Source organism: Brassica oleracea, unplaced genomic scaffold (genome assembly GCF_000695525.1).
Source record: "Brassica oleracea var. oleracea cultivar TO1000 unplaced genomic scaffold, BOL UnpScaffold00992, whole genome shotgun sequence".
Lineage (NCBI taxonomy): Eukaryota > Viridiplantae > Streptophyta > Magnoliopsida > Brassicales > Brassicaceae > Brassica > Brassica oleracea.
The window spans coordinates 15,783-39,363 of record NW_013617575.1 but is presented as its reverse complement, the minus strand read 5'-3'; the positions used below and the strand labels follow the sequence as shown (position 1 = coordinate 39,363).

The window sequence follows — 23,581 nt, the reverse complement described above, 5'->3', positions numbered from 1 at the left end:
TATTTGCTCCAAAACGAGTTTAAAACCGTTAAAAACACGGAATATCACCAGGGCCGCCTTTCTTGAGTGCTACCTTCAAGGCTCTTCACTAAGCCTGTGAAGCTAGGATCAAACAACGATATGAGCATCGGGTGATCCTCGTTCCCCTTATCCATCGCACCTGCCACGTCAACATCCTCAATCTCGGCTTCGCTAGGCGTGGCTGTTCTCGTCAACGGTTCATGATCCTCTCGAGGCCCCTCGGAGGAAGAAGAGAAGATGAAGCTGACAATCCTCTGAAAGAGAGGCTCTGGAGTTCCCATGGAAGGCACATGTGATTCGAGTACTATTTTCAAAGCCTGTTGAGTTTCTGAAACAGTCAGCCAATGCAGAACCTAATGTATAAAGTTATGGTGGCATTAAAGTCATTACCTTTTTCTTGCACTGAATGTTGTCCTTCACAACATGAGAAAGAATGCTCGCAGCTCTGCAACATGTCTGTTTGAAATAAATGGATTAAGATCTGAAGACGTACAAATTACATTCAACAGAGAGGCAAAAAAAATTTTACCTCAAGATAACCATCAGTTTCACCAGAGCAAATGCCTCGTAATAACATACTGACACAAATTTAAACTCCAGTAAGATTTGATACAAGAGCATTAAGTCAAAAGCGCAATGATAATGAAACAGAAACAAAACTGTGGAAAGCTGCAGGAGAAAGGAAAAGAAGACAACACCTTCCAAATGACATGTTAACATCATCTTCTAGAGGATCTCGGGTACTAAAGTTGAAGCTAACATTGCTTGACCGTCCCGATTTTTGTGAAAACGTTTTTAGAGAATGTAAGTAACACTTCTGAGCGTCACATACTTAGACTATGCAATTATAATAACAATAAGCTGCAAGCTTACATTACACTATCAAAATAATAACATATAACATAAAAGTTCCAAACCTCACAGAAGGTCTTGAAGACATAATCCGCAGCAACAAACTCTTGACTACTAGATGTCTGTAAGATGATCCGGAGAATAGAATTGAGTGCAGGTTCTGCTTGTCGATCTTCACCAAGAACTTTGCTAGCCAAGATATCACGGTTCTTGGGATGACCATCAACCAGATCTCCAATGCATTTAAATGTCTAGTAGCAAAGAATCACAAAGTAGAAGACTCATTAGATACTTAAGCTTACTGTGACTAGAAAAGAATCATCTATAGAAAACTTGGACTTCAGCCAACTGCTCAGCAGTTGCCTTGATGATACATAAATCTCTAGATAAAAAACCATAAACACACTAGTTCCACGATAAACTTGGAAACAAGGTTCAACAAAAGAATTCTAGAAGTTAAATGGAATTTTCGAATTATTGTAGTTTGCACAAATCAGAAAAGAAATTAGAATAATAACAAGAAAGGGGAGGACTAAGGGACCGAGAATTTGACTAACGGAGATTTGCTTACCATGCACCGAACAGCAACAGGCGACCATTGGCTTTCAACGCCCAACATCAGGAGGTGGTCTAACAGTTTTTTCTGTTGATTAGACCAAATATGATATACTAAGTAACATATTTGATTCGGTCAACAATGGGGAGCCACAACATTTTTACATCGTAACACAAACCTGAACTAAAACCGTTCTATTTGCCAGCTTGTTTGAATCTTTTCCAGGGTCCGTAACTGCACCTCCTATGTCAGCATATTGATTGTCTCCAGTGCACAAAGTAGATTAACAGTCTAGAAGGATTTTGTTCATTCAGAAGGACAATTATTAACAAAGTTGCACTAGCTAGTAGAATCAATCCAAAATGAGAGAAGCACTCGATGATCTAGAACTGAAATGATTGGTTCAAAACCCATGGTCTCCCTTAGTAGTATCTGTACAATTTCAAATATCAGCCTATGTGCAGAGTAAATGAAACAGAAAAATACAGAACATAAACAAAGCTTTTGAAACCTGGTTTGATGAACTGTTGCGAAGAAGATTTTTCAACAACTCCAGACAGTCCTGCACAACCACATCGCCATCTGAACCCCCTTCCTCCTTGATGACGCTACAATCTTTTCAAATGCACCTTCAAAGACAACAATTTTTTGGATCTCCTACAAGTAATTAATCATTAAGCGAGATCTATCAGATTCGATGGCTACTTCAGCTAAAGGCAGCAGAAAACGAACAGTTAGAGATATAAGCAGGTTATCTCACCTCTGCTTCACGGGTCAAGTGCGTAAGAAGCAAAAAAACCTCGTTCCGGATTACCTGCAAGGCAAGCACCAAAAAAAGAAGTTTATGAAACATAATATTCATCCCTTCCCAAGTTCACTATCAAACTCTTATTTGAGGTTAACTGAAGGCTAAAAGATACCAGACTCTTAAACAAACTAATAGCAACGTTGAAAATATCCAAGATATAGTTAACCGTTACCTCCCTATCCATCAGCATATCCATGAGCCGAGTTATGCCGCGAGGAGTAGTCAAAATAGCTTCCTGCAATCTGAAGAGACCGTCAACAAAAGACTACAGCATAAAGATCGAAAGATGGCACAGAATTAATACTCTGTAAGAATATATACCTGTTTTGAGAGTTCATCAGAAGAGCTGTCAAAATCTGGAGAGTGTAATATCGAACATAAAAATCTTCTTCCGCCTGCCATACCACGAGGAGATCAAACCATATGATATGATGCACGCATACAAATTTACCAAGACTCAGAATATAGAGTAAACTCTAACCAGCAAACTCAAAAGAGGAGTGATATTTTCAGCTCCGCGGGAGAGCAAATCGGAATTCATGAGAGCCGCATGGACTTCAGTCTTCTGTGCCCTTGCATGATCGATTGGCGTTAGAGCGCCAAGAAGAGTTTCTAAGGCACCTCGAACCTGGACAGAACAATACAATAAGTTAACACATAGCAAAAGTGCACAACACAGTCAGATCAACAAGAAACTCAATAACAAAATCTCACGGTACCAGAAGATGCACCGGCTAATTATATTTCGAGCAGCGATGAGGAGGAAGATGAAAACAGGGTAGTATCTGCATCTCAACAACAAAGATTCAGTAACAATAATAGTTCAAGAGATGGAAAGACAAATAGTGGAAAACAAAAGGATGCGGATTGGGAATTTGGGCTTGTATTCTTCAAAGGCAGAATACATATGCCATTCTTGTATTGCCAAATCGATATTAACCAGTAGACCAAATGATGGTTCAAAAGATCATTACCTCCATGTTTTCTTTTCTTTTCTTTTACAGCTATATGATATGGCTACCAAAAATAAAGTTTTATACTTTGTAAGTTTTTAAAATGTAAAATGGATTAGCTCTGTGTCTTATAAAATGTAAAACGGATAATGCGTTTAAAATGTAAAATATGAAATTACATATTTTAAGTATTTATCAGGTTTAGAATACTCATTTTAGCGTGTTTTAATTCAAATTTTTGGATTCATTTTTTACAAATAGGATCAGATACAGGGGTCTTAGTTCAGGTTCAATTCGGATATCAGATTCGGTTACAAATGCCCAAACCTATCCATAACAGCCAGCTACAAAACTCCATTAACAGAGAAACATAAACGCATTATCAGCAGAACGATTGAAAACGCCTTTCATAACCACCACCATCATATCTATAATCCAAAAAAACCTCAAAATCTTGACTATCTACCAGTTTCTAAATCAATCAGTTGTATCTAACAACCAAATCCGAATCAGTTATTTCAACTAGCTGAAAAAAAATCGATAAACTCACTTGTATCTGATCATATCCGGGAAAACCAACACATCTCCATCCGATTCACCACACACCGTCAGCTTCGTCTACAACTAACAACAGAAAATCTCAACATCATAAGCGATTGATTGTTCACAGAATCTAAACGGTTTCGGTGTACCTCAACAGCGAAATCAGCTCTCCGATCCTTGAACGATTTAGCGAAACGATGCGGAAGACCTTCGGATTCGACGCGAGGAAGCCACTTGTAGCAAAGGAACACGTGGCGACCGTACGGAGCCGGCGAGAGTGCCGCTGTACATCTCCTGACGCTTAAATCCGCAGCGTTGATGTTCTCCACTACTTCAGTCTACGTGCGCGCAAGGTGTTCGATTGAATGCCGTGCCGTTTCATTTTTGGTCGGTTCAGTTTCGGTTGATTCAGTTTGTTCACAATTCCACCGAATTGAACGGGAATTTTTAGTCCGGTTTAGTTTTCAGTTAGTTTCAATTTATAAAATTTTACCAAGAGCTGTTTTTTCGGTTAGATATAAATTTAAATTTAAAAAAAAAAACTTGGTTATTTTCAATTAATTTTGGTTAGCTGGGTTATTTTTATCTTAAAATTTTAAACTAAACGAACCAAGAACCGAAATTAAACTGAACTAAAGCCAAAATGTTCAAAACTTTTAGAACTAAACCAAATCAAAAAATTTGGTTCGATTCAGAGCTACCACGGAGAGATGTGATTGTTTGATGTATTATCTATATTATTAAAATTAAAGTGCATCATATATTTGTTTAGAAAAGAATAGCACTACACATCAATATTGTTTGGAAACATAGATAGCATTTTAAAGAAAAAAGATATGGCCTTTTAGCAATATAAAGAAAATAGATTTGAAATCAATATCTCATCAAATATATTTAGTTAGCTTAACTTAAATACACGTAATAAATCCCAGAGAAAAGATCTTACTTTTAAATACGGAAACAATAAAAGAATAACTAATAAATAAATTATGATAAATATATGATACATCTGCAATGTAAATTTATAAAAAAAAATATAGAACACTTAAACGGAAAACAAATGTAAATTTATAAAACAAAAAAAATTAATACCGCGATACAATTGCACTACAAAATGGTGAGGTATCTAAAATATATAATATTCAATTAAAGACTATAAAATATTATATTGTTCTTACTTGTGTAATAGGTTAGACATGAAATATTATAATCTCTCGGGTCCACCTCCTATTGCAATTAGGTGACGTACAAACATATTCGTGTTGTATATGATTAAGTGTTTTTTTTAACAGAAAAGTATTATTGTTTCTTTCTTTAAGTGTTTCATAAATGAATTCTAAAACCAATTTCACAGGTTTGTTAAATATTTTTATGATCAGAAAATTATTATCTAAAATTACATTTTATTAAATTTCGAATACTTTACATAAGTAGATTAATATTAAAAATTTCAACAAAGATATAGGACCCACTATATTTTGAAAAAAAATCACATTTTAAAAATTTGTATATCATTTCAATCATAGAAACCACCATATTTGAAATCTATATTTATCAAAACAATAATATATTTAAAGGTTCGATTTTGATTTTTCGGTTTTAATAGATAGGAACCGTTTAGTTATTTGTGAATATCAATTTAGTTTTGAGTTTTTTTTTGCTTCGGTTCTGATTCACTGTTTGTTCTATGTTTATAGTTTCATGTCTAACCACGATGATGAAATGTTTTTTTTTTTTGGTTATAATTTTTACAATATCACGTCATAAAATTGGTTATAACCTATAACTGTAAATAAAGCTTTGCAGTATATATTTCAAATATTTCCACAAGCACAACGGTAAATATATCAGATCTGGACATATCAGTTCGGGTATTTATGATCCAAAAAGATTCTAGATATCCAAAAATATGAAAAATACCCAAAATAAGAAAAATACTTTAAACTCCAAACAAAAATCCAAAAAAATTTAATTACCTAGGAAAATTTTTATTCGAAATCCGATGAACAAAAAAATACCCAAAATTTTATCCGACTACCCATTTTTTTTACAAAATCAAATTTTACCAGACACCCAAAACTATTGTAAACTCAAACTCAAAACTTAAAAAATATATGTAATACCGGAAACATATTTGAAATACCTTAATATACCTAATATACACAAAATATATCTGACTAGGTCTCAGGTAGGACCCAAACTCAAACAAACACAGGCGGGTCCAAAAGAAATACCAAATAGGTAATTTGTTTTGGACCCGGACCAAAACCAAACATATGTTTTGGGTCGGTTCGATTTGGTCTTTGGTCTGGATTAAATATCCATGTTCAAGAGAAAGTTATATAAAAAAAATACATATAAAATTTTAAATAAACTATTTATATAAGGGAAATCGCCAAAAATACCATTTTTAAAGTACCACTTTTCATATTTACACTAACCACTTTGACCCTCATCTTTAATGAAAGGTAAAAGACATTTATAACCTTTTAATAAACTTTGACAAAAAAAATAATATGGTTAACTAATCTAAACTTAAAACATCAACTCTAAACCCTAAACCCTAAACCTTCAAATCTAAACCCTAAAACATCAACTCTAAACCCTAAACGTAAACCCTAAACCCTAAATCTAAACTTAAAACATCAACTTTAAACCCTAAATCATCAACTCTAAACCCTAAACCATGAAACATCAACTCTAAACCCTAAACCCCGAAACATCAACTCTAAACCCTAAACTCTAAACCTTCAAATCTAAACCCTAAAACATCAACTCTAAACCCTAAACGTAAACCCTAAACCCAATTTTTCCGAAATTCGAACCTTAAAACCCTAAACCTTCAAATCTAAACCCTAAACCGTAAAACCCTAAACTTTCAAATCAAAACCCTAAAACATCAACTCTAGGGTTTTAGGGTTTAGCGTTTAGGATTTAGGGTTTAGGGTTTAGAGTTGCAGGTTTAGGGTTTAGGGTTTAGAGTTGATGTTTTAGGGTTTAGGGTTTAGGGTTTATAGGGTTTAGGGTTTAGAGTTGATGTTTCGGGGTTTAGGGTTTAGAGTTGATGTTTCGGGGTTTAGGGTTTAGAGTTGATGTTTCGGGGTTTAGGGTTTAGAGTTGATGTTTCGGGGTTTAGGGTTTAGAGTTGATGTTTCGGGGTTTAGGGTTTAGAGTTGATGTTTCGGGGTTTAGGGTTTAGAGTTGATGTTTCAGGGTTTAGGGTTCGTATTTCAAAAAAAAAAAGGGTTTAGATTCATGGTTTGGGGTTCGTATTTAAAAAAAAAAAGTTTAGGATTGATGGTTTAGGGTTTAGAGTTGAGTTTTAGGGTTTAAGGTTTGAATTTCGAAATAGTATAATTCGAAAAAATATTTAAAAAAATTATTTTTTATTTTTTTAGATTTTTATTTATTTAAATTTTTATTTATTATATATATAAAGAAATAGGACATAAAAGTCTTTTGTCACTTAATGAATAAGGTATTTTTGAAAATGTCCCTTTAGTGGTGGTAAAAATGAAAAGTGGTAGTATGAAAATGGTAAACATGTAATTTCTCCTTTATAGAATATATAAATTTCAAAAATTTCTCTTTTTCAATATAAGACTAGAAATTGATCCGCGTCCCCGCGCAGGTGTTTGATTTAACTTATGTTGAACCTAACTTCATAAACCGCTGGTTTTATAAAATATCTTATGTATATTTTTTTATGTTTTGTAATATTATAGAGTAGAATATATTATCTTATAACATAAATGTTTGGTAATATATTTTTATTTGTACATAATATTATATTAAAAAATTTATAACTTGATGCAATTTGATGTAATTGTACTATTTATATTATTATTATTTTGACAAATGTACTATTTATATATTAAATGTTGTTTTTTGTTAATTTATTTTTAAAGGAAACAACATACTAATTTTTTTTTAATTTTTCCATTAGTTTTCTATGGATATTTATTAATTTTATGATATTTTGTTTTCTTGAAAATTGAACTCTCGATTTTTTTATAATTGACTAAGTTAAATAGGGTAATAATATATTTAAAAATTATTTTATATAATATATACTATATATTTCAGTTTTTGTTTATATTTTCACCACAAAATACAATAACTATCTTATAATACTAAAATGACTTAATACTCACTTTAAAAGCATGTCACGTCGTTTAATTAAATCAACCAATCAGAATGTTCTTTTCTGCCATGTCATTTAATCTTCAGAAGATAATAAAAATACTGAGCTTCTTCATATTTTAAAACCAGAGAAATGTAAAGGTCCAAATCGATATCACTTCTTGAAGCCTAACATCTGAGGGAAGCTTAGATAGACTCTGCCTACGACACTTTGTTTTCTCCGTTTTTCATCTTCAACAGTCGAGTCTCATAAATATGGTTTTCTTCTTTTTATTACTAGAAAAACACAATTAAATATCGCTTGGAGTAAGATGGCCGGAGGAGCTTGCACTACTGGAGTACCATCTTCGAGATAGGTCGGGTCTGATATCTTTCTGAGGTTTCTGAGAGACGCTTTGAACCGTTCGGCATACGCCGGAGCAGAGGGGGCTGGTATCACTGCCGGAGTAGAGGGAATCTGGAGTTTGACTTCGATTTGAGAGTCAAGCACCTTGACTTCCTTGACCGAAAGCTTAGTTGATTCCAACGGAGGAATAGGGATCGACGGATCTGACACTAAGGAGACCATTTTTTGTAAGAAGGAAGGGGATAGGAGATTCCCGTCCTCAGGCGAGAGACCCGGTGACGGCGGCGACAAGGGGAGACCTAATCGCACATTTTTTCGCAAGAGAGAAATTATTATTTTTCGCCTCCGTTCATGAAAGTTTAACACCTGGTCTTCATATTAATTACGGCATGCCATATCTTAAGGACAACTTTTGTATTACGATCACTAAAATTTTGATATTAATATGTCCCTTCTTGGTCCATTCTGGAATGAGATAATTGGCGTCCATATACCCAGAAACAACCATAATTTGCAATCTATCATGATGGTGACCAAAATAAATTCGTTTACAATTTTACCCCTCTAGCCTATAACTCGATTCACGTGCACTGTCTGGTAAGCGTCAGTCTAGAGGTTAGAAAATCATGTCTTTATCTAGCAAATAAACCAATTACTTAACTCTTCTATGTTTTCTGAAAAAACGTAAACACTAGGCAAATAAATCATGTTAGTAATTCCAAAATATGTTTGTTTATTAGTCTCGATTGTAGTATACATTTTTTCACACATGGTTTGTTACTTAATAAATTGGTGGTTTGTTACTTAACAAATTGGTAGATACATGATTTGCGAGTTGATACATTTTTTGATAAATTATTTGTTATCAGATAAATTATTTTGTTACATGGTACATAGACTTGTTGTTATCTGATAAAATATTTGTTACCTGGTATATGTTATGTTACCTGCTACATAGACTCCTTGTTATCTGATAAAATATTTGTTATCTGGTATATGTTATGTTACCTGATATATAATTTGGTATAAAAAAATTGATAGATTGGTTATTACTTGATACATGTTATGGTAGCTGATATATAATTTGTTATCTGATACATGTTATGTTAGATCATATATAACAATATATCTTAGCGGCGGTTACAAATTACATTAGTTGAAACATTTACGTGTTGTCTTTGTTGTTAGACAGTTTGGAAAATCCCCCAAATATTTTTTTTCATATGCTCGTAATTTTTCTAAATTGAGATTAATAAAATGAATGTGAAATATAAGAGGAATGTGAATGTGAAAATATAGGAAGGAATAGAATATAAGAAGAAAGAGAGTGTAAGAATATGTAAGAGGAAAGATAGTGTAAGAATGTGTAAGAGGAAATAGAGTGTAAGAATGTGTAAGACGAAAGAGAGTGTGAAGAAGAGTATTTTTGGAAATCCAAGGTAAGAAATGTAGAGCAATTTACACAAATGTTAAATCATGTATAGATTGCTAATTTTGACACCATTTATGTATATTGAACTAATTCTCTCTTTTGGAATAGGTTTAGACTCGGTTTACCTCCTACCTCGTGTCCTGTAAAAAAAAGGAATTGTAGGTTCTTTTATTTCAGAGTTATTCTTGGGTTCACCCTCTAGGGTGAACCTCTAGGTTCACTAACCAATAGAATTTCATTATTTCAAATTCGATATCTTTTAAAAAAGGAAACAAAATATTGTCAAGTTATATTATGTTTAAAAAAAAAAGTAAAAAAAAATAGTAGTTACAGAAAAAAGAATTTTAAAAAACATATATTTAACGTCATCAGCAAAATATTAAACGCTAAATCTTAATCCCTAAACCCTAAATCCTAAACCCTAAACCCTTGAGTGTTTTAGTGTTTAGTGATTTTGATCTAGAGTTTAAGATTTATCCTAGAGTTTAGGGTTTAGGGGTTAGGATTTAGGGTTTAATGTTTTGCTGACGATGTTAATTTTTTTTTTGTAATTACTACTATTTTTTTTATTTCTTTTTACCTTTTAATTTTAAAAACATATTATAATTTGATAATATTTTGTTTTCTTTTTTAAAAGATATCGAATATGAAATAACACAATCATATTGGTTGGTGAACCTAGTGAACCCAAGAATAAGTCTTTTTTTGTGCAACGGATTTGTAGCTTCTTTAAACTCCAACACTGAGTATGAGTTTCACAAGATGTCTTCAACTTCTACTAAAGAAACTAGAACTCGCGCGCGTGTTTGATTTAACTTGTGTTTATCGTAAATTCATAAAATATTGGTTTTATATAAAAATCTCAAGTATATTTTTTATATTTTGTTATTTACATATACAGTAGAATATATTATTTTATAATTTAGATGTTTGATTATAATTTTTTTTATTTGTACATAATATTATATTGAATTTTTATAAATTGATGCAATTGTACTATTCATATATTAACATGTTGTCTTTTTTTTTAAAATGAATTAATATACTAAAAAATTTACTTTTTTGCATTAGTTTTTGTTTATAAATTATTATTAATTTTATGATATTTTGTTTTCTTGAAAATTGAACTCTTGAAATATTTATATTTGACTAAACTAAATAAGGTAATACTATAATTGTTTTATATAATATACACTATATATTTAAGTTTGTGTTTTTAATCTTCACCACAAAGAAACAACACCCATTGCAAATAATTAGTTTAAATTAATTTTAAATGCAGTGATAGAATCTGTAAATAAAAAGAAATACAAAAAAACATATTTAATTTATTGTAAATATAATGGCTAATAGTATAAATAAAAGAAAGTATTTAATCTGTAATCTATATTTTCAAACAATTTTCATTAATGTGTTATCCTTTGTGTCCAAACAACTCTAAAAAAGTATGTCAGATTACATTGATTTGACTTTTAATAGGCCTTAAGTTTGGGTTCAATTTGACTTTTAATGGGCCTTGAGTTTGGGTCCGTTTGACTTTTAATGGGTCTCTTGGCAATATATCTTATATATTAAAACAGAAGTCACACCATTGATTCATGTGTGATTTTTTAAAAAAATTGACCTAATGGACATATTTCTTCGAAAGTCATGTTACATTTAATCTCTAATCTTATCATTTAAATTTTGGGTCTACCAGAAATTTTTATTGGGCTATCAATAATTTAATTTAAACAATAGATGATCCGTTGGATTTATAGATAGTATAAATTAAATAGATATAATTTAATGTTGTAATACTATACCTCTATATGTTAATAATATAAATATTTATCGATGTTAACTTTTAAAATTATAAAGATTTTTTTAAATAACAAAAATCATATTATCTAACAATGATTAATCTTTACTATCTTAAACCAATGAAAACAAATTTTAAATTATATAGTTTATTTTAAAAATTAAATGTTTAATTATTTACTCGATAATATAAATCTACGAAGTGAAAAGTTTAATTTTTTAAAAACTTTCTAAATTTGTGAAATGTTAAAATATTTTTGAATATGACAATAAAGCAATATATTTACTAATCTTTATATATATAGTTACGATTTTAGTAATAAAATAATAATCTGAAAATATATATATAGAAGAAGATACAAATACATGTACAAGTTTAAAACAATCTATTCAATGGAAAAAATATACCGTAAACTTATTATGTTTTAAAAATTGATAGACACATATATGTTATAATATATAAAAATTTAGAATTGAAAACAAAATGTTTATATAAAAATAAATAAAAACAAAAATCCGGGTGATTGCGCGGATCGAGATCTAATTAATGATTTAAATCCTTTTCGAATTTCGATCGCCCTATATTCGAGATATATCGCAGCTTCTGTGGTAAAGTCCCTTACCTTTTTTTTTATCTCTATAATAACTGGTTTTGTCTGTGAATCCTAAATTGTTGTTTCTTTTGGTTTTGCTATGAGAAATTGGATTCTTTTGAGCTCAAATGGTTTTGACTTTTGATTATTTCATTACACATTTTGTTTTTCAGTATAAAGTTTCTTGCTTTTGGTTATTGAAAGCTGCAATTGTGTAAAGTTTCTATCTTTGCCTCATGGGTTTCTTTAAGTTTGCAGAGATGCGATCAAGTTAAGGTCTATGTAATATTTATAATAAACCGTACGAGGAATCATAAAGAGCTAACTATCTTAAAGAAGCATTGACTCAGCTCTAACTCTAGTCGAGAACAAGTTTCAAGCAAGGTGGGTTTCATCATTTACTATCTACTTGTCGTGTGCAGTGTGCTGCTAATCCTCCTTGCGTCCCTATGGCAGAAAAAGTTGATGTCATGGCTGGACTTAATGGCAAGTTTTCTTTTTGTCTCCTACAACAATTGAACCTCTGTGATCTATAACCTTTTGATGTATGAATCCTCTTTTTAGGTTGGCTTCTCAGAGTTTACACGATTTTATGATTTTGTTTTCTTCATGTGCCGTGAGAATGGACAGAAGAGTATAAGTAAGAGAACCTTTTGTTTCTCTTCAGTCATTGTATTTACTCTATATTGAATATTGTGTAGCTGTAGGCAGAGCTATTACCGCATGGGAATTGGTTTTGGCTGGGAGATTTTGGTTACTTAACTACTGGTGTGACTATATTGAGGTACTTTAACGTTATGTTTACTCGAGTGTTTGTCTGTCTAACGAGAATAATATGATGTTTTGAACTTGTTAGAAAAACCAACGGCACAATATCACAGAGGATAATACTTGGCAACAAGTCTTGGCGTTTAGTGGTTGTGTACATGAGAATCTAGAAGGATATGACTCTGAAGGTACAAAATCTATTTTAGATTTCTCACTAAAACAAGTGTGTTTATGTTTTGGCTTATTTTATTATGGTCTTGTGTTTGACTCTCAGGTGCTTGGCCCTGTCTTAATCGATGAGTTTGTTGAGCATGTGTACAGGTTTGGAACCAAAACCTAGTCATTTAGTCAATTCAAAGCATTTTAGGACCGAGAAAGAACACTACCTTGTCATGTACGTGACACAGAATCTGAGCTTCCGGGAGAATCTAGTCATTTAGTCAATTCATAATCCAAAGTTGGATTGGATTTCACTCGACTGTCGACGGCTCTTAAGTCCGCCGTCAAAGGGCTCTTGTAGGATTTCCAAAGATTCTTCGCTTCAGATGTCATGTCTTTATGAAAATTCTCTTTCACGTATGTTTTTTTTATTAAATAATCTGAGAGCTTTTGAGATTTTTAGTTATAGTTTTATTATCATCACCATCTTCTGCTGCTGCTGGTGTTTTTAGATGAGCATTACAAAGATTATCGTCCATGCTACACGGGTCTAAAGAATGTTCCAGGCTTAAAGAAAAAACATCTAAAAACTACGATGATGATGAAGTACAAGGAACAGGAAGTCAATACGCTTATTTTTCTTCATACATGAAACGAATCAGATCCGGTGACAGTCCGAGATGTTCATCCACGACTCATTGCGCGAGAGAAGTCTATCACAAGGGTGTGCAAAAGTCTTTTATCGACTGGAAATAAGCCTTGAAACACAAAACACTATCTCACATAAGCACATAAGCACAGGTTATATACAAAAAATAAAGAGAGGTCTCAAGTTGACGGTGAGTCTTATTTTGTAAGCTTATAGTATTAACATTTGCTACCTAATCAAAATTTAGCAAAAAAAAAAAAACATTTGCTACCCAATCGCTTCATTAATTGATCTTTTTAAAAAAGTTGATTTGCGATTCTACTACTCAGATTAATTTTATTGTGAAATCAACACAAATCTTAAGATTACTTCGTGATTTAGTATATGAATTAATGGCCTTGTTCCCATATAATTAATTAGCGAATTAATGGCCTAAGTTAATAAGACAGTAGGAGGAGACATGCCACAAAGTCTATCATGAACTTGGACTGCACTTTTCTTTTTTTTAGAGAGCATAACCTATAGTACACAATATAAACCCTTGAACCAAAACTAGCAATCAGTTAAGCAAAATCAAAATAATCACATAAATATTTGTGCAGATTTTACTTACAATCAAGTGTAATATACATTTGAACTTATAAAACGCAAGTTATAGAACATTGTCGATATAATTTTGTAATTTGAATATAAGTTAAAGAATAGTTTAGTCGTTAATTAGTAGCATGATTCATAAAATGACCACCATTTTTGATATTTTGAAATGTGGATTCCAAAGTTTTGTAATTTTGCAATTAATGATTGGACCGTATTATAGGTTAAAAATAGACTGCATAGATTAGAAATTTAAATGTCAATAATTTAGAATGTTGTTTCGATTTGAGAAAGAAAAAAAGAAGCTAAAATCTAGTGGTTAGTTGGCATCGAATCCCTATCGTGTAGAACTTTAAATCCTAATCACCTAAAAAAGTTTTGTCTTCACTTTCATATGCGTGAGACTCCACTCATTCCTTTTTCGTGATCACAAAACTTAAATAGGACTACCTGATCCTGTGTCATTCTTCACGTTCAACGATTCACTCGGGAGATTAAGTAATCTCCGAGTTACAGAAACTCTTCCCATTTATTTTCCAGGTAAATTTTAGGGTTTTTTTGATTAAAAAGTACGGTTTTTGAATCCTTTATGTAATCTCTTAAACTTCGTTAGAGATGACAAAACTTTATATGTTTTTTGTGTGTAAACAATCCTTGAAAATTTTGAGATTATAATTGTATATCTATTCATGTGCATAGCCCAAAAAAGTTGCAAAGAAAAAACTGTTTCTCAAGTAATTTGAGTGTTGTATATCGCACACGTAACTCCAAATTAGTCACTATGAGTAATCACGTACGTTTCTCTTGTTTTCGCTCGAGATGAACTCATCCATATAACCTCTTATCATTTTTTTACAAAAAAATAAATATCTGTATTTTTTATTTTTTTTTGTAACAAAATATCTGTATTTATAATACTTTCTTTCTATAGAAGTTCAAACTGTACACGTTATGAGTACTTTTTGCATTAGTTTGCAAAAATAAAATTACATTCTCTACTTTTCTACAGGAAGGTGTCAGCAATGGAAGAAGATAACCACGAAAAACAACTTGACGATGGAGGATCTTCATCTCTCTTTAAGACATGTTTCAACGCACTAAATGCTTTTTCAGGTTAACTTTTATTAGTCGATGCACTTCTATATTTACTCGTCTTTCTATAACAATTTGAATGCTAGTGACGACAACGTGACTTGTATTAGGCATTGGAATATTATCGGTACCATATTCACTAGCTCGTGGAGGATGGATGAGTCTTTCACTTCTGTTACTCCTAGCCGCAGCCGCTTTCTACACATCTTTACTCATTACAAAATGCATGAACGCGGACCGCAGCGTCAAAACGTATCCAGACATTGGAGAACGCGCGTTTGGTAGACCAGGGAGAATCATTGTGTCAGTCTTCATGCACCTAGAACTATACCTAGTCACCACTGGTTTCTTGATCCTAGAAGGAGACAATCTTCACAATCTTTTCCCGGGGTTTAACATCAAAATGATCGGGTTGAGATTGAACGGTAAACAATCGTTCATGGCCTCAGTGGCCCTTGTCATCATGCCAACTCTTTGGTGGGATAATCTAAGCGTCTTGTCTTATGTTTCTATGAGTGGTGTTTTAGCTACGGTCTTGACTCTTGGATCAATATCTTGGGTTGGAGCTGTTGATGGAATCGGGTTTCGTCAAAGTGGAAAGCTGATTAACTGGAGTGGCATCCCTACAGCTTTGAGCTTGTATGCTTTTTGCTATGGCGCACATCCCGTGTTGCCCACTTTGTATAATTCCATGAAAAGTAAACATCAGTTCAACAATGTAAGTCATCATTTCTACACATAGATTTTTTTTTCTGCTAAAATACACATATATATTGTTAAATTTGGATTATGTATATTTTTAGATCACGAATAGATATAAATCAATCACTATCATTAACCAACAAACTCGTGACCACTGGCATGAATTTATATTTTGTCTCGTGACCACTGGCATGAATTTATATTTTGTTTTGTATATATGAAAACTAAAACTAAAATAATGTTACTTTTACCTCTTTTTTGCAGGTCCTACTTATAAGTTTTATATTATGCACCATAGGCTACACATCAATGGCGGTATTGGGCTATTTAATGTACGGATCAAATACTCTATCGCAAATAACACTGAATCTTCCGACTCATAAGACGAGCTCAAAGGTGGCAATATACACAACCCTCGTAAACCCCATAGCCAAATACGCATTGATGATCACACCAACAGTGAACACCATAAAAGATTGGTTTCCTTCGCGTTACGCCAAGAAAACATATTTGCATCTCTTAATAAGTACATTATGTATAGCAAGCAGTGTGGTCATCGCTGAGACATTTCCGTTCTTCGGTTATATGATGTCTTTGGTTGGAGCGTTACTGAGTGTAACGGTCTCTATTATTCTCCCTTGCTTATGTTACTTGAAGATCTCAGGAAGTTTCAAGAAGTTTGGGTTTGAGACTATCATGTTGTTTGGTATGGTGGCTATGTGTGTTCCTATTGGAGTCTTGGGTACTTACATTGCAATTCGAGAGTTAGTTATTAGTGTTTGAAAGTTTGATATTATGAGGCTAGTGTTTGTAGCAAATAAAGATGTTAAATCAATTCACATGTTTGTATTTCTACTATCGCTTTCTCTAAAGTTACTTTATAGTGGATGTTGTTTCATTAATATTTCTACATGGGTACATATTAGTGACATACTTTATACTTTCTGTGGATATTAACATCCACTTATACATACGTGATTATAAATGATGTCGCTATATACAATAGGACAGGAACCAGAAAAAAGAGTTAGTGAAATTTAGAGTAGATACACACAATTGCTAAAGTTTAATCATCGATTACATTCATTATTGTCACTTTTGTCAAATCAAATTGAGTCATAGGAAGAAGATGAGTGGATCTGATGCTCCTTCTCATAACGTCTTTGTTTGCGGTAGCAATCTTGAACATGCCGTGATCCTTCTCCATGGCTAGCATGTTGTCTTTCTTCATTTGCTTTTAATTTGTATGCTTTTTGCTATGGTGCGTATCCAGTTTTGCCCACTTTGTATTCTGCTATAAAAAGAAAATATCAGTTCAACAAAGTAAGTTTTCATTTCTACATAAATCAATCACTATCCTCAAGGACCTCAACCACCAAATTTATGACTCCATTTGCATAGTTTACACGTTTATTATGTTTGTTTTATAATTTGAATAATTTCATAACTGTGTTTTTTTTTTGCTGGTCCTATACTTATAAGTTTTATTTTAAACACCATAGATTACACAACAATGGCGGTTTTGTGCTACTTAATGCATGTGGCACATATCGAAAATGACATCGAGTCTTCCAATTCATAAGACAAGCTCAAAGACGGCAATATAGACAACCCTCCTATCTAAACGACTAAACCCTTATCCAAATACGCATTGATGAACACACCAACGGTAAACACCATTAAAAACATATTTACGTATCTTGATATACTCATTATTCATAAAAAGCCACACAAGAACAAATCAGAACCTCGGAACATTCATCTTTTATTAAAAAAGTGGTGAAATATACCAAAAAATCGCTATTAGAATCAGTCTTGCCTCGAAAATTGTTGACTTTTTCTATTTAAAGACTAAGTCTGTTTCAAAAAGATACATATTTAGACTTTTCACATATATTAAGAAAACACATAAAATTTGATTGTAAATGTATTGTTTTTTGTGAATAACAATTTTCTACAACTTTTAGCCAATGGAAATTCAATAAACACCATTAAATTTTTTTGAAATTTACACTTTTTCATTAATAATACATTGAAAAAGTAAAAAATGTATCTTTTTGACACAAATTTTTTTTTCTAGAATATGAATCTTTCTTAAATGGAGGGAGATTAAATAATTTAGCTATGTCTATTTTTCATCTAACGTAAATTTATCTTCTTCATCTTTTACTAAAAATTCAAGAAAAAGTAGAAAGTAAAAATGATAATCATATATAAATAATAGGGCAAATCTCCAAAATAGCACATTTCTAAGTTTATATCACAAAAATAGCACTCAAAAACTAAAATGACCAAAATAGCATTTTATCTTTTGAAAATATTAATTTTTTTATTTTTCAAAATTTGAAATCTTATCCCCAAAACTTCATTTCTCAACTCTAAACCCTAAACCCTAAACTCTAAACCCTAAACCCTAAATCCTAAACTCTAAACCCTAAACCCTAAATCCTAAACTCTAAACCCTAAACCCTAAATCCTAAACTCTAAACCCTAAACCCTAAATCCTAAACTCTAAACCCTAAACCCTAAATCCTAAACTCTAAACCCTAAACCCTAAATCCTAAACTCTAAACCCTAAACCCTAAATCCTAAACTCTAAACCCTAAACCCTAAATCCTAAACTCTAAACCCTAAACCCTAAATCCTAAACTCTAAACCCTAAACCCTAAATCCTAAACTCTAAACCCTAAACCCTAAAATTTAAACCCTAAACTCTAAACTCTAAACTCTAAACTTCGTTCTCTCTCTTTCCCGTAATCTCTCACTCTTGTGCGGTTAATCGATCGTTGCATTTTTCCTCTGTTAAACTCTTTGAAAAGAATCGCATAGTCACTGAGAATCCATGGATTCTTCTTCCACGAAACATTTTCTCGTCGTCTAGGGTTTTGCTTTGCATCGTAGAATCACTGTCTTCAACATTTGTAGCTTTTATCTCTTTTCTTGGAGATCACGCACTGATTCTTGGTACAGTTTTCGATTTAACCTTCTCTAGACTCATTCACGATCTCGTGGGAAGGGTGTTCGTGATAGAACTCGAGGGACCCGCCTATACATGCATAGAGTGCCACACACACATCGGAGTCCCCAGTGATATCATCTCTAAAGAGATCGAGGTTTTATAAACTTACATTCATCTTTAACTTGACACTGCATTTTGACATGATGATGTTTTCTTTTCAGGAAGTTTTTGACATCCATGACAATGACATCATATATGACTTCAGTAGACTGTAAGTGAATATATGCTTCCCAATTGTTTCGTGTTCTTGAGAATTTTAACCAATATAAATCCTTGATTTTGGTGGCAGCTTCAATACGTTTCTGGCTGAAAACACGTTCTATTCTGCTTTGCAAAGTATCTTTTGTGTCGGTTGTGCTAATATCATTGGCATTTACTCTCTCCGTTCCTAAAAAATAGACTTTTTAGTATTTTCACACATATTAAGAAAACACATTAAAATACCATAATAAATGTATCGTTTTCTGTAATTTTCAATTTTCAATAACTTTTAACCAATAGTAATCCAATAAGGTCAATTAATTTTCTTGAAATTTACCATTTTCATAGAAAACACAAAAAATACATCTTTCTGAAACAAACTTTTTTTCTAAAAAGTCTATTATTAAAGAACGGATGGAGTATAACTTAAGAAAAGACCCTCAAGACTCGGTTCCACCAAAACAAAGTTCTAAGAAGACTTGTGTGTGTGTTCATGTTTTTGTGGTTTCTTTCTCACAGATAAGCCAACTTGTTGAGGTTGGTCCGACTACTTACTGGGCTGTGAGGTAATGTGATATTTTTCTTTGTTAAATCATGGTTTCATTAATATATACAAACAACAAACAAGCAATCAAAATGTAGGAAGAGACTCCATGGACCAGAAGGAAGCGATGATGAGGTTTAATTAGGAGTTGGTATGTGTTCACAAAAAGACAATTTGGAGTAGAAGTATATGTTTTTGAATTTCTTATTCCTTTGTATAGTGTGTGAGTAGTCTCAAGAACAACTCACATATTCCTTTTGGGGTTTTGGTGACATTTGGAATTAATGAGTACATCTGCATAGTTTACATGTTTATTATGTTTTCTTATAATTGAATAATTTGATAAAAAAATTTGCTGGTTCTAGCTACTTGTAAGTTTTATAATCAGCCTTTTGTTTTTCTCATTCCAAATCGCATAGAAGACAGCCTGTGCAATTAACTTGCAAATTGTTCTCAATTTACCAGGTGGAGTTGAGTGATGCATCCATCTGATAACGCCGGCAAAACCATACGGCTGATTGAAACCACCTTGACCAAAAAAAGAATCCCATATGTCCTTAATTAAAAAAAAAAAAGAAAAAAAAAAGGAGATCAAGATTATTTTGAAAGCAAAGTTATATGGTATGGATCAGGACATTAGGAATAACAACAGGCTCAATTCGATCAGGCATAACACCATTGACACATACTTGCATTGATGGTTTCAGCACTTCTCCTTGTGATCCAGATCACTTCAATCAAGACATTACTCTGTTAAATTTGTTGCTGCGCATGTGTTTCACATTTCTTTTGTATTCAGCCTTATCTTCTATTTCTTTTCTTCTGTAATTTCGAAACAATGTCCCATTAGGGAGGAGGAGAGAAAGTTATAAAAAAAAAGTTTTATATTTGACACTCACATCAATGGCGGTTTTGTGCTACTTAATGCATGTATCATCTATCTATCTATCTATATATATAAAATAGAGCTACCTCTATTCTCAGGGCGTGCCACGCCATCAAATGGGTTTACAACGGATCGACACCTGTCCCCCTCATTAAACTCACCGTTTAATTAAAAAAAAAATTGAGTTTGTTTGTTTATTGGGCTTTTTCTACGCATTCTGGCCTGTCGAACTGTACATCGTATCATTATACGTTGCGTTTTGGATTAGGGCTCGCGGTGTCTCCGACTTCTCCATCGCGTGATCTTCCACCTTCTTCATCTGGTGCGAGATGAAGCAGTAATCGATTCCCCCTCATAAAGCCTTCATAATCAATCACACACGATCTCCATTGAATGTGATGAAAGTTGGGTAAATTCCCTTGTGGGATACGTTCTATTAACATGGTTTAAATACCCAAAGTTGTTACACAATATCAGGATTTACAAGATATACAAAGATCTTATCTAAACAGACTCAGTTTCTTAGGCGAAGAATATTCCATATTCTATCACCCTCCCGCAGTCGAATCGTGGGGTTGACACACGGTTAGGCTGGTTCTGAAATCATTGAACAAACTGGTCGGTAGCCCCTTTGTAAAGACATCGGCAAACTGCAACGAGGAGGGCACGAACAAGACTTTGACTTCACCAATTGCTACCTTCTCTCTGACGAAATGTATGTCTATTTCTATGTGCTTTGTGCGCTGATGACGTACAGGATTGTGTGCGAGGTAAACCGAGCTGATGTTATCACAGTACAGTATGGAGGCCTTGGCTATCGGATGTCCAAGCTCAAGGAAGAGATTACGGATCCATGTGAGTTCAGCTACTGCGTTCGCCACTCCTTTATATTCCGCTTCAGCACTTGATCTGGATATAGTAGACTGTCGTTTGGAAGACCACGAGACCAAGTTCGAGCCAATGTAGACACAGTATCCTGAGGTCGAGCGTCGAGTGTCTGGACAGCCGGCCCAGTCAGCGTCTGAGTAAGCTACTAAGTCGGTTATGGAGCTTTTGGTGAGCTGTTGACCGAGATGCTTGGTTCCTTTAAGATACCGAATAATCCGCTTGAGAGCATGGAGATGGGGAACCCTCGGGTCGTGCATATAGAGGCAAATTTGATGAACAGCGTATGCTATATCCGGACGTGTAAATGTCAAGTATTGCAACGCCCCTGCTAGTCATCTGTACTGCGTTGGATCGGGGATCGGGTCTCCATCTTCTGCCGATAGTTTTGACTGAAGATCAACTGGAGTTGCAAGTGGTTTACAATCCTCCATGCCCGCACGCTTGATAATGTCTGCAGCATAGGCCTGTTGACTGAGGAAGATGCCGCCATTGATGAACTATGCTTTCACGCCAAGAAAGAAATGAAGTTTTCCGGAGTCAGACATTGGGAATTCTGTTTGCAACTTTGTGACAATCGTTTGTAAGAATTCTGATGTTGAGGCAGTGAGAATGATGTCGTCTACGTATAGCAAGAGATAAGCCTGCTTTCCTTTTTTATCAAAGACAAACAAAGACGCATCACTCTTGCTGCAAGTGAAACCAAGATTAGTTACAAAGGTTGCAAAACGAGAGTTCCAAGCTCGAGGAGCTTGCTTTAGCCCATAGATGGCCTTATTGAGCTTACAGACATGGTTAGGGAACTCCTTGCTGACATAACCAGGTGGCTGATGCATATAGATGGTTTCATCTAATAGACCGTGAAGAAAAGCATTCTTGACGTCTAGTTGATGGATCGGCCAGTCCTTTGCGAGTGCGACATCCAAGACTGCTCGAATCGTTGCATGCTTGACCACTGGACTGAATGTCTCGTTGTAGTTGATGCCTTCTTCCTGAGACTTGCCATTTGCCACTAGCCGAGCTTTGTGTCGTCTTGGTTTTCCATTTGCATCTAGTTTATGCTTATATAACCACATACAACGCACAATGTTAGTGTTGCTTGGTCTTGGAAAAAGATCCCAAGTCTTGGTTTCATTAAAGGCGTCATATTCGTCATCCATGGCAGGGGTCCAATTAGGATCCAGGAGAGCCTGTCGATGGCTGGTTGGAAGAGGTGAAACAGTTGAAAGCAAAGTGAACTGTTTCTTTGGCTTAGTAATACCTGTCTTAGCTCTTGTTTGCATTGAATGACCTGTTCTTGTATCAGTAACAGGCGCAAGAGACTGAGACGTGGTGGAAGTTGAAGGAAGTGTTTGTGTAGTGGTCTGAGGAACATGAGGAGTGACCGAAGGAATAGGAGCAGTTTGAAGAATCTCTTTGAAGAGTGGGGAAGGCTCATCTGCAGTTTCAAGGAAGTGATAAGTAGCTGGTGTAGAGTCTTTGTTCGCTGCAGGGAAAACTGTTTCATCAAAATAAACATGGCGAGAAAGAATGATTTTCTTTGTCCTTAGATCAAGACATCGAAATCCCTTGTGATCGGATGTATATCCGAGAAATAGACAAGGAGTAGACCTTGGTTCCAGCTTTTGAAGGTTAGAGTGATTGAGATTTGGAAAGCAGAGACACCCAAAAACTTTTAAATGATCATACCGTGGTTGTTTTTGAAAGAGAATAGTGAAGGGAATCTGTTTGTTTATGGAGACCGAGGGAACAATGTTGAGAATGTGAACTGCAATATTCATTGCCTCTACCCAATAACCAGGAGACAAATGAGCCTGAAAAAGAAGTGATCGGATCGCATTATTGATAGTCCTTATCATTCTTTCAGACTTACCATTTTGTTGAGATGTATGAGGACAGGAGAAACGAAATTGGATCCCATTAGAGGCAAATAAATTGCGGAAAGTGTTGTTTGCATATTCGCCTCCACCGTCGCATTGCATAGCCTGTATTTTAGTTTTGAATTGTGTCTCAACATAAGAAAAGAAGATACGAA

At 33.7% G+C, this 23,581-nt stretch overlaps 2 protein-coding genes, 1 long non-coding RNA gene and 1 pseudogene across 4 annotated transcripts; 3 read left to right on the top strand and 1 right to left on the bottom strand.

The window, feature by feature from the left end:
* Positions 1–48: 48 nt before the first annotated feature.
* Positions 49–8,444, bottom strand: LOC106320639 (golgin candidate 6-like; the record flags this gene model as incomplete). Its single annotated transcript, XM_013759012.1, is given in 20 exon segments — positions 49–338; positions 412–477; positions 551–599; positions 720–759; positions 762–804; positions 939–1,124; positions 1,445–1,516; positions 1,608–1,678; positions 1,681–1,720; positions 1,805–1,861; positions 1,941–2,041; positions 2,044–2,086; positions 2,190–2,243; positions 2,410–2,479; positions 2,559–2,632; positions 2,719–2,865; positions 3,013–3,022; positions 3,741–3,808; positions 3,883–4,071; positions 8,211–8,444. Coding segments are annotated over 20 exon segments (1,904 nt in total), but the record flags the coding sequence as incomplete, so codon positions are not given.
* A 1,167-nt stretch (positions 8,445–9,611) lies between these two features.
* LOC106320638 lies at positions 9,612–13,217 on the top strand (annotated as a pseudogene).
* A 1,413-nt stretch (positions 13,218–14,630) lies between these two features.
* Positions 14,631–16,866, top strand: LOC106320640 (vacuolar amino acid transporter 1-like). Of its 2 annotated transcripts, XM_013759014.1 has the most exons (5): positions 14,631–14,757; positions 15,227–15,330; positions 15,420–15,734; positions 15,837–16,027; positions 16,276–16,866. In XM_013759014.1, exons 2-5 carry the CDS (start codon positions 15,240–15,242, stop codon positions 16,792–16,794), a joined length of 1,116 nt encoding a protein of 371 aa, XP_013614468.1. In that variant the 5' UTR covers positions 14,631–14,757; positions 15,227–15,239; the 3' UTR covers positions 16,795–16,866. The 2 variants fall into 2 exon arrangements, with proteins under 2 accessions (XP_013614468.1, XP_013614467.1); XM_013759013.1 differs by having other exon boundaries at positions 15,420–16,027.
* Positions 16,867–18,787: 1,921 nt separating this feature from the next.
* Positions 18,788–19,403, top strand: LOC106320641. The gene is made up of 3 exons (XR_001265883.1): positions 18,788–19,124; positions 19,192–19,241; positions 19,320–19,403. It is a non-coding gene; the product is annotated as an uncharacterized LOC106320641 (long non-coding RNA).
* The last annotated feature ends 4,178 nt before the right edge of the window (positions 19,404–23,581 follow it).

Coding starts and splice junctions, on each gene's coding strand:
- LOC106320640 (XM_013759013.1), top strand. CDS start 15,240: ATGGAAGAAGATAACCACGAAAAACAACTTGACGATGGAGGATCTTCA. Junction 15,331..15,419: donor CGCACTAAATGCTTTTTCAG/GTTAACTTTTAT, acceptor GACTTGTATTAG/GCATTGGAATATTATCGGTA. Junction 16,028..16,275: donor GTAAACATCAGTTCAACAAT/GTAAGTCATCAT, acceptor TCTTTTTTGCAG/GTCCTACTTATAAGTTTTAT.